Consider the following 11,686-nt stretch of genomic DNA (forward strand, 5'->3'; position numbering starts at 1 on the left):
GACCAATAGCATTGATTGTTGCATGTTAAAGGTTTGTCGTTTATGTTACAGATGACTTAGACAATTTAAAGGGAGACCGAGATTCAGGCATGAACTAGGAACAATGTGAAGAGCGCCACTGCAGAGGAGAAACTGAGGAACCATGATATTAAATATACCTTGCTACGTCTCAAATAGCTGAACCAACATGAGTCGAGTGTACTCTTTATATATTGACCTTTTTTACACACTTATCTCCGTATCTCCCTGGCTCCACCTATACGCTACCCATATCAGCTCTATGGCGAACAACAATGGCGTAGTCAGGAGGGGCATATGCCCTTTTGCGTGACTTGTACGTCAAGATTTAAGATTTAAAAATAAATAAGTATGAGATTATAAGACACGACTGAATGGGCTGAAGTGTAAAACTTCCAATCCTGTTTAACATCTTCATGAGGTCAACATTGATGTACTACGCTAAAATTCGTGTATTGGGTGACGTAAACATAATTCTGAATTTCTTGGGTAATTTTGGCACACCATTCAGCTATAAAGGCTAAGAAAACTGTAGTTGTCGTTTTAAGATTGATGTGTCTTCACATTAAATATGCGCTATATTTTAAGGGTAACTAAAGGTCACTGTAGTGCCTCTGAAGCGACATGCGCAAAAAAAAATCAATTTTGAAGAGATAGTGGCTTTAACTTCGGTGTAAACAAGAGGTCTTCATTTCTGATATGTACTAGTTTAGACGAAATACAATTGCTAAATAAGTAAATGAAAGTAATGGTAAACTGTTGCCATCAAATTTAATGGAACAGTCTATTAAGTTCAAATTTATCACGGGATGTGGTATAGTTAACACGCAAACACTCACACGCCCCCCCCCCCCTCCACAAACCCACACATAAAATGAATAGCAAAACATTAATCTGTTATAGGTCTACAGTAAGCTGTCTGTGTTCAATAGTGGCGACATCCATAATAACGCTGTTTGTTTTGAGATGTTTTGCCATTTTGAAGTATAAAGTTAGATGTAGAATTTAAAAGAAAAAAAAACAAACAAATTTGTCAGTGTGCCTCTATGACATGACAACATGTTTGCTTCAAGTTAACGCTGGATACAGACAGTGTCAACTTCAATGTCGGTATCTCCGAAACGGTACCTATGAACTCGATGCAAACATCATCAGAATACTTATAGAACATATTCCTCTTTCGTCAACCAAACATCATTAATATTTTCATCTGGATCTACTTTTAAATTTGAGTGAATATATTACAATAATTTATGTCTAAATGAAAATAATCTTAGTTTCAATAATACGTTAATTCAAGCGTAACTAATTATTTCATTGTAAATACCCTTTGACGCTACTTGCAATTAGTAACGCATACATATATACAGTCTGCAGGGTGCTTGCTCGGAGTGTCGCGTCTGTTTTTACCATATAGTGCTGTCTACTGCATCCTTGTTTAGATCCTTGATCCTGTCTTGAGTGGAGTTCATGTACTGAATACTCCAAATATTTTAATCGCCAAAGTACGTTACTTTTGATTGTGGAATTTACAAATTTATTCTTTAAGTAATCTTGCATATGAAATATTTGCAACATTTAGCATATACGACAAGATTGATATATTTATCACGGTTCGTTGGGGCAATGATCCGCGTCGCATTTCCCCAACTCCAAACATTGCACGTTAGTATCACGATCTATCCTTAAAGCTGCCAGCTCATCTGCAAATTAGAAACATAACACAAAATTTACATTAAGTTTACTCTTGTAAACCGTCTTTTAGAGGGGTTTTTACTCTTAGACTTTGAGACCCTACGTTTCTATTATTAAACATATCCAGTTAATAGTGTCAGTTGATAATATTTCCTCATTATATTAGTGCGTCACTATCTTCATTCGTAAGATTGCCAATGACGTTTGCCTTCGCTGCTTTAACATGTGACGAATATAGCGGCAAAAAATAACTTAATAAGTTAATTATAGTGACAAGTAAAAATAAATTTAGAAAATAAGATTAATTGATCTTAAAAGCCTTGCACAATAACACAAACTAAAAATGTAAATTTAACTCGTAAACATGTTAAATAATTGTTAGTTGGAAGAAAATCTAAATCTCATTTAAATTTCTTACCAAATGCAGCTTTCAACCGTAGAAGAATATTTTCAATAAGATGACATTCGCGTGGTTTCATGTGTACATTGTCGGTCATGTCTGGTGAAATGTCTTTAAATATTTCATCCGCGGTAGTAAATGGAGGCCATGTAGGCATTGATTGGCTGTTACCGTTGATGCCTGTATTTGGATTTCTGTTATTGATGATAAAAAGTTGCATGTTTGTTCTCTAATTTAATATAACTATTCGAGTGATCATATCACAGTAGCTGGCTGCGTTTCAATCATATTCTACTACCCTGGTATTCGAACTGGGGTATGCCATCTTTTTTATAGGATCGCGAACAAAATGCCGAAAAAAATGCTGACAGTTGTAGAAAAATGGAAAAGTCATAAACATATAGATTACTTCAAAAGTTGTGAAATATAGCACAATATTGCAAGTAAGCAACCTTAGTAATATGTACAATTTCTCCAAATAGAGGGGACACCTCCTCCCCGTTGACCCCTTCCCCGGGTCACAACATCTTCCAGCAGAGGGTCGCCAAGATGATCAAGATCGTAATTGGGGTCTCCGAGCAAGCACAGAATTATCATCCAATCAAACTACTTGTACAATCATTTTCTGTAAGAACTCCGTGAAATTTGCTTTCAATCCAAGAAGGTGCAATTCCCATGGCAATTGTTAAGTGGCGGATCGGCAAACCGACTCTACCAAGGTGACTCAATGGGTCCGAGGCGAGGTACCGCCAGGTTGAGGTGACAAAGGCGCCGCTTGCTTCATTTAGCCGTCACCGTCGCCTGAATTACTGCCCCGGTATAGCAATTTATACTCCAGCCCACCCCTCAATTAGCCTCAGTACTTAGTAACTATCTCCAATCGTCCACCCAATGCATATATGCAGAGCAGGGTGGATTGGGTTCAAATTGTGAAATGGAAATTTGGTATCTATAGGTTTGGAGGTAATAATGTCTAAAGCGTTTCCAAAGTCTTTCAACATTTCTTGTAAAACTCTTGCGCATAAATTAGCCTGTGGATTTTTCGTTAAGCAAGTTTGGTTGTGAGGGAAGCCAGTCTGCTATAAATATAGTAACTTAGCATTTACCCAGTTTTGACAAAGTTGGTCCAATACATCATCGTCTTCCTCGACATCTCTTTCTCTTCCTCAGTCGTCCCATTGAACAGATCCTGAAAGGGTGCACCGAAAACATATTGCAACTCATCACCGTGTGCTGCTCCAGCCCATGATAATCCCATAAAGTTATTCGATGGTTGAAATGTCATCGTATATCTATACACTGTGGCAAATGCAGATGCGTGTCTCGCGAATCTGGCCTCACCACACATGAAGTGACGGTCAGTGTAAAACTGTGTGATTACGTCAAAATAATCGTGTTCACTGTCCGATAGGTCATCTGGGTCCGTTGTATAGATAACTCTCACTATTTCTTGTAACAAAGGATACTGGACACCAAGAAAGGACAGTATGACATCCGCCATGTTGGAATTTATGTTTGGTTTCACATTCAAATCTGGGAAAAAGGCGTACGTCTGTACTGTGGCTTCCTGTGCGTTGGTTCCGATAATAAGTTTGTCCACATTAATGGCGCCATCTATTAGCAGGCGTAGTGGATCGTCCTCTAAGAATTCGCCATCGACCACAGGTGTAATCGGAAGGTAAACGGTAACGTTCAATTCTCGTTGAGCCTGTAAGTTTGTATAAAATAGAATATTTCTTATCATATACTTAGAAACGGCTAAAAATAGTGAAAGTGTTTCGTTTAGTGAGTAACTTGTTAGTGTTATTGGGTGTTATTGTGTCGTACATGGTTCCAACAGTTGTATACTTTCTAGCTTGTGTTGTGCCTCGAAGTTGGCTTAGAGAGTTCATCAAGTTTGTAAATGTCTTTCATTAATGTTTCTTTTTATTTCGTTATGTAAATGTGTTAATGTTCTGTTAACATGTTAATATTCTGCTTGAATATCATCACTGCGTCCCTGTTACATGGAAGTCATTTTATGTAATAAAAGTAGATAAAAAAAAGTAAAACTAATAAATAACCTTACTATAACATGTTTGTCCACCAATTCTCTGGCAGGTGCCTGCTGAAGACAAGCTAGTAAGGTCTCATCTGATTCAACATCTTCTGTTGAGCATCCTACTAGTTCGGCTAGTTTCTTCACTTCTTGACGATGATACTCAGGCGTAAAATAATTCATCCATGTCGGGCTGATAGGACTGCCACTCTGTTTCAGTCGTGCAAAAATCGGAGAAAATATGTGAGTCAGACATTGAATTTACTCATCGGAAAGTATTTTGTAAACAATAAAGTGTTACAGTTATTCCACCATTTTCTCTCCAATGTATTGAATCAAATATTATATCGAATAAAATTATGTTTCTTGCCTTGGTGTGGGTATGGTGTCATAGTTGTTTCTTGCCTTGGTGTGGGTATGGTGTCATAGTTGTTTCTTGCCTTGGTGTGGGTATGGTGTCATAGTTGTTTCTTGCCTTGGTGTGGGTATGGTGTCATAGTTGTTTCTTGCCTTGGTGTGGGTATGGTGTCATAGTTGTTTCTTGCCTTGGTGTGGGTATGGTGTCATAGTTGTTTCTTGCCTTGGTGTGGGTATGGTGTCATAGTTCATGCATAGTAAATCCGTAGTCCAAAGTATTAAGGTAGAACGTCCACAAGAAATGAGAAACCTGTTTTTGACCCGAAGTGAGAGTTGAGCGCCCTACAACCAGTGGCGTCACCAGACTTTTCAGTCTGGGGGGGGGGCACAGGGGGGGCACCAGCATTTGATGGAGGGTGGCACTTAGGTGGATACTGATCGCCGTCCTGGGGGAGGGGTCTAAGGGGAGGGGGTGCCCCCTCCCCTTTGGAAAATTTTCGCATACGGAGGATGGGCTAGATGCAAAATGGTGCCACATTTGATGCTAAATTCGATCTGAAGATATCTCCAGAAATTGCTATTTTCGAGGTAATGATTTTAACAACGCGCAGAATTTTGCAGAGGATATGAACCACATGCTGTCGATATTATGCCTAACCCTATCAATAGAACCTACATTTGTTGAATTAATGTGTGCATGACCCCCGACTCCTTTCTTGTCCTTCTCGTTTTCTCCCATTATCTATTAAGATGTAACCGGTTCCAGCATCGTTATTGGCTCCTATCAGGGATCTCACCATGCAATCCAAAGTTTGATCACACATCGAGTATGGCTCAGTATGCAGGTGTGAACATTCGCCATATGTTCCTACAAGCATCTGACCTCAAATGACCTCTGCACCCCCTACACAACAGGGTTAATATATGGGTCCACAAATATAGGCAAGTATGGTGCCTGCGGACCCTCACATTCTCACATTTCGTCAGCTCCTAACCTGTCAACCTCAGACCAAGGCAACATACTGCAGTACCCTCCCTTCTCACAGCAGGTCCGGATTTTCGGCATTTCACAGGCATCCAATTCACGAGAGGTAAAAGACACACACAGACAGCAGACAAACACTCTCACCCATATGACAAATGCACACAAGCAGCATGACAATGAGTCAACTGCATTAAAAAAGGAATAGAATGAACTTGGAAGAGTAATACCTGAGGGAAGAATAAAGGTATAATATTTCTGCTTGTCTCTGTGCAGCTCATTTGAAGAAAATACGAATTACTGTGCTTCTTTGTCCTTATGAAAAACCAACTCAGATGATGGGAGTGAATATAACAAAATATATATATATATTTTTTTACCAACCCAAATCTCAGATGGGGGGGCACTCGGTGGGGGGGCACTAGGTTTTCCAGGGGGGCACGTGCCCCTTGGCCCCCCCTTGGCGACGCCACTGCCTACAACTAATGGTTTTACTGAATTAGTTTACTAATTCTACTTTAAAGTAACTAACCAGATCGCCGAACTAAACCATACATGAGGAGGGCGATTTTGGATTCTCTATACATGAAGTTAACTTAGCTACAATTGAAAAATTCAGTGGATTGATAAATTTGTTTTCGTGTCCAAAGAATGGCCAGTGATGATCATATTTGATCATTATTCTATTATTCTATTCCTATCTCAGATATTTGATGTATCTTGAATCCCACGGAGGGGACCGACCCAGGGGCAAAGATAGAGAGAGAGAGACATCAAATATTGTTTTGTAGTTAGTAACTTTGGAATATTATACCTCCATTATTGCACTTCTAAAGAGCCCGCGACTACCAGGGGAGAGAATCTGGTAGCCAACGCTTGCCGATCCAGCACTCTCACCAATAATTGTAACCCGTGACGGATCGCCTCCAAACTCTGGGAAAAGGAAGGGCATCGGTAATTAAACCAAAACACATCGTCTTTCTTACTTCTGCAAATTTATATATATATATATATATATATATATATATATATATATATATATATATATATATATATATATATATATATATATATATATATGTATATATATGTATATATATATATATATAAATATATATAAATGAAAATCGTGATGAGTTGGAAAATCAAGAACAGTGAAAAAACTTTCAGCCTCCACCGGGATTCGAACCACGGGCCTCCCGCTCTGTACGCGGACACCCTAACCACTAGGCTATGGACGCTGATTGCATGTCCAGAGGTCCGAAACCGGTAAGGAAGATCGTAATTCCACTGTAGGCGTTTGTCACCTATATCGAACAATACTAGTTCTGTTTTTGGTGACATATTTTGCCTTACTCTAGAGATCAAACATGATGCTATCCAACTCGAAAATCATTTGTGATTCCTAAAGCCGGATCTCGAAAGAGATACTTTGAACAGACTTTATGTTAATGCAATGGAGGTAAACGACAAAGGCAAATGAATATATATAAATGAAAATCGTGATGAGTTGGAAAATCAAGAACAGTGAAAAAACTTTCAGCCTCCACCGGGATTCGAACCACGGGCCTCCCGCTCTGTACGCGGACACCCTAACCACTAGGCTATGGACGCTGATTGCATGTCCAGAGGTCCGAAACCGGTAAGGAAGATCGTAATTCCACTGTAGGCGTTTGTCACCTATATCGAACAATACTAGTTCTGTTTTTGGTGACATATTTTGCCTTACTCTAGAGATCAAACATGATGCTATCCAACTCGAAAATCATTTGTGATTCCTAAAGCCGGATCTCGAAAGAGATACTTTGAACAGACTTTATGTTAATGCAATGGAGGTAAACGACAAAGGCAAATGAATATATATAAATGAAAATCGTGATGAGTTGGAAAATCAAGAACAGTGAAAAAACTTTCAGCCTCCACCGGGATTCGAACCACGGGCCTCCCGCTCTGTACGCGGACACCCTAACCACTAGGCTATGGACGCTGATTGCATGTCCAGAGGTCCGAAACCGGTAAGGAAGATCGTAATTCCACTGTAGGCGTTTGTCACCTATATCGAACAATACTAGTTCTGTTTTTGGTGACATATTTTGCCTTACTCTAGAGATCAAACATGATGCTATCCAACTCGAAAATCATTTGTGATTCCTAAAGCCGGATCTCGAAAGAGATACTTTGAACAGACTTTATGTTAATGCAATGGAGGTAAACGACAAAGGCAAATGAATATATATAAATGAAAATCGTGATGAGTTGGAAAATCAAGAACAGTGAAAAAACTTTCAGCCTCCACCGGGATTCGAACCACGGGCCTCCCGCTCTGTACGCGGACACCCTAACCACTAGGCTATGGACGCTGATTGCATGTCCAGAGGTCCGAAACCGGTAAGGAAGATCGTAATTCCACTGTAGGCGTTTGTCACCTATATCGAACAATACTAGTTCTGTTTTTGGTGACATATTTTGCCTTACTCTAGAGATCAAACATGATGCTATCCAACTCGAAAATCATTTGTGATTCCTAAAGCCGGATCTCGAAAGAGATACTTTGAACAGACTTTATGTTAATGCAATGGAGGTAAACGACAAAGGCAAATGAATATATATAAATGAAAATCGTGATGAGTTGGAAAATCAAGAACAGTGAAAAAACTTTCAGCCTCCACCGGGATTCGAACCACGGGCCTCCCGCTCTGTGCGCGGACACCCTAACCACTAGGCTATGGACGCTGATTGCATGTCCAGAGGTCCGAAACCGGTAAGGAAGATCGTAATTCCACTGTAGGCGTTTGTCACCTATATCGAACAATACTAGTTCTGTTTTTGGTGACATATTTTGCCTTACTCTAGAGATCAAACATGATGCTATCCAACTCGAAAATCATTTGTGATTCCTAAAGCCGGATCTCGAAAGAGATACTTTGAACAGACTTTATGTTAATGCAATGGAGGTAAACGACAAAGGCAAATGAATATATATAAATGAAAATCGTGATGAGTTGGAAAATCAAGAACAGTGAAAAAACTTTCAGCCTCCACCGGGATTCGAACCACGGGCCTCCCGCTCTGTACGCGGACACCCTAACCACTAGGCTATGGACGATATAGGTGACAAACGCCTACAGTGGAATTACGATCTTCCTTACCGGTTTCGGACCTCTGGACATGCAATCAGCGTCCATAGCCTAGTGGTTAGGGTGTCCGCGTACAGAGCGGGAGGCCCGTGGTTCGAATCCCGGTGGAGGCTGAAAGTTTTTTCACTGTTCTTGATTTTCCAACTCATCACGATTTTCATTTATATATATTCATTTGCCTTTGTCGTTTACCTCCATTGCATTAACATAAAGTCTGTTCAAAGTATCTCTTTCGAGATCCGGCTTTAGGAATCACAAATGATTTTCGAGTTGGATAGCATCATGTTTGATCTCTAGAGTAAGGCAAAATATGTCACCAAAAACAGAACTAGTATTGTTCGATATAGGTGACAAACGCCTACAGTGGAATTACGATCTTCCTTACCGGTTTCGGACCTCTGGACATGCAATCAGCGTCCATAGCCTAGTGGTTAGGGTGTCCGCGTACAGAGCGGGAGGCCCGTGGTTCGAATCCCGGTGGAGGCTGAAAGTTTTTTCACTGTTCTTGATTTTCCAACTCATCACGATTTTCATTTATATATATTCATTTGCCTTTATAAATATATATATATATATATATATATATATATATATATATATATATAAATTGAAACATCTCAATCATACGAACGGAAAATAAGACTACTATAACGAAACGCAACCGTTGGATCTTATACAGCTCCTGCGGAGTGGTTAGGTCATAGCAAGCCTTACTCTATTTCTTCGATCAAATAATGGGCAGGCTTGACGAGAGGGGATCGAGGGATAAAGTCACAGGTTCCGGCGTCAATAAGGGCTTGGGAAAAAAAGAGAGGGTCCTAGGAAAATATGAGATAAAGAATAATGTATGCTCATATTTATAATTTACTTCCGAAACATGAATTATATCAATACAGGGTGCTCGATAACAAAACCTATTTGTACCTAGTGCCCAACCTGTCCTTCTACTTCCGTGGTGATGGGTGACAGGGTAACACTGAACTGGAGCCGATTGATTCTGTAAAATGTGTTTTTCTCGTTCTCCTTTGGTTTCCTATGGATTAGTAATTACTGGAACTGAATGAGTTGAAAAATTACAAAAATGTTGTAAATATCATAAAGCACAATCCATGATAAATCGGAAGGGCATACCTTTGATGTTTTCATGAACCCATTTCAGTGCAAATTGTTGATCCTTAAGTCCCAGATTCCCTGGAATAAGATCATCGCCTATAGTACAAAAAAACATATATACGGATAATATACACTCAAAATATGTTTTTTTTTTCAAATATATAGGCAGGCTACTAAATCGTTATTAAAAGCTTCAAGTAACACATGAAAGCGTTCGTTACGAATTTTTAACGATAATATTGGCTATACTGAAACTTGGGGTCTAATTTTCACCACTATACATCAGCTTGAGGATAAAGTCAGGATTTGTTAATTGTATAGCCTCTCGTATTAGGTTTGAACATCACTTGGTACTGTTCTCGTGTTACAGCGTTGGACCTATCCATTGCGAGATGAGAGTTAATAGATACATGTTCCCGCTGAAAGCTACAAATACCCACACTTCAGTTCCAGGATTAATTTTACCTGCTTCTACGGTCATTATCATTGCCTACATTTTCTCGCAAAATCTCCAATAACAACATTGCCCATATTTTCAAGGTAAAATGGATTTGGTTTAATATTTGTTTCTTACCAGAAGTCATGAATCCAAGTGATGATAACCGATAGTTGATCGTAACCACAATGATGTCGCCAAACGCAGTTATAGGCAAGGATGGCGTCATCAACATTTGACCAGCTCCAAACATGTAACCACCACCGTGAATCCATACAAGAACTGCAGCAGCGTTTCCCTTAATTGTTGAAAACGGCTAAAAATGAAGCGGGAGTGACCCCAATAATCGACAGAGCAATGACTTCAATATGAGTCCCAGGAGGGGCAAAACAAAATGCTCTACCGTGGACTCCACGCCTAATGGATATGCACTGCACTGGGGATGGCGCCGCACAAATGCAGCATGTTTAATACTAATGAACATTGGTCTGACTCCTGTCCACCCATCAAACTGGCCCCTCCCGCCCATGTCAAACCTGTGTCCAGAAAATGAGGCTCTTCAAAAGGAAAGTGTTTGCATTGTCCCAAGTTATATAGCCTAACGTGATCCTCATCTCAAACATAAACACATCAATACAATAGGTAAAATGCTCTTCATTCATAAATGTACCTGCTATGAAAACATTGTTTAACGCTGAGGTATAGATAATATTTAGTTAAATGAAATTTTAACTACAATAACGTAATATATTCCGTGCATATATTTACATAGCAGGATAATCATATGAAAGTACAATTGTAAGCCTACCGGCAACAGGTTGCTTCAATGCGTAATAACGAGTCCTGTTTTCAATAAATAATAGGATTAAGATACTATAGAACTGTGTAGGTCTATATAGTGCAATGAGATGTGGTGATCATAGGGAGTAATATGATTTCTCTTATTGTATTATCATATCAATCAAGAATACGTTTAAACTGTTAGTGTAATGCCTGAATTTCAATCGAAAGCATACTCCTATATAAGTAACAGTTGAATTTCAAAGTAAAATCCAGTACGGAGATTATAAACTTACCCTTGTTCTTGGAACAAACACGTCTAAAAACAAACAGTCTTCAGATTGATTTGCATTGCTTAACTCGAAACGTATACCTGGATCCAACTGAACACATGAGTTACCAATCTCAGTAGCATTGTAAGGGCTTTGTAAGGTCTTCACAGCTGTGGGTGGTTTGAATCGCAATGAACCTACAGGTGGCTCTGCGTATGGAATTCCATAGTAGACTTCAATGTCTTTGGAAATGCCGAGAAAGTCGCTTTCAAATGTATCCAAAAGCCCATGTATTACTGTTCCATCGCTTAGTGTTACATAAGGCTGGCTTCCTGTGGCTGGGCTACAGTATCCTATCCAACACAAGCATATAAGTATTATTAAAAACATGTCAATTGCATTAAACATCATCCTTACGTCTGTGCAGGGTGTTTTGAAGTTCACGGTATCTATGAATC

General features: G+C 39.4%; 1 protein-coding gene across 2 annotated transcripts; it reads right to left on the bottom strand.

Moving 5' to 3' along the window:
• Nucleotides 1-1,047: 1,047 nt before the first annotated feature.
• LOC139971298 (acetylcholinesterase-like) lies at nucleotides 1,048-11,686 on the bottom strand. Of its 2 annotated transcripts, none has more exons than XM_071977646.1 (8): nucleotides 11,253-11,686; nucleotides 10,315-10,474; nucleotides 9,759-9,836; nucleotides 6,305-6,423; nucleotides 4,182-4,361; nucleotides 3,220-3,821; nucleotides 2,132-2,307; nucleotides 1,048-1,721 (listed from the first exon to the last, which is right to left on the bottom strand). In XM_071977646.1, the coding sequence occupies exons 1-8, from the start codon at nucleotides 11,637-11,639 to the stop codon at nucleotides 1,627-1,629; spliced, it is 1,797 nt and encodes a 598-aa protein (XP_071833747.1). In that variant the 5' UTR covers nucleotides 11,640-11,686; the 3' UTR covers nucleotides 1,048-1,626. The 2 variants fall into 2 exon arrangements, with proteins under 2 accessions (XP_071833747.1, XP_071833740.1); XM_071977639.1 differs by having other exon boundaries at nucleotides 10,315-10,492; nucleotides 11,253-11,685.

This window comes from Apostichopus japonicus, chromosome 1 (assembly GCF_037975245.1).
Source record: "Apostichopus japonicus isolate 1M-3 chromosome 1, ASM3797524v1, whole genome shotgun sequence".
Classification (NCBI taxonomy): Eukaryota; Metazoa; Echinodermata; class Holothuroidea; order Aspidochirotida; family Stichopodidae; genus Apostichopus; species Apostichopus japonicus.

Bases quoted from the DNA above. Each gene is read 5' to 3' on its own strand.
- LOC139971298 (XM_071977639.1), bottom strand. From the start codon at position 11,639: ATGATGTTTAATGCAATTGACATGTTTTTAATAATACTTATATGCTTG. The intron at 4,362-6,304 runs GTATAATATTCC...CGACTGAAACAG, and splicing joins TTAGAAGTGCAATAATGGAG to AGTGGCAGTCCTATCAGCCC. The intron at 1,722-2,131 runs GTAAGAAATTTA...TCTAATTTGCAG, and splicing joins ACGGTTGAAAGCTGCATTTG to ATGAGCTGGCAGCTTTAAGG.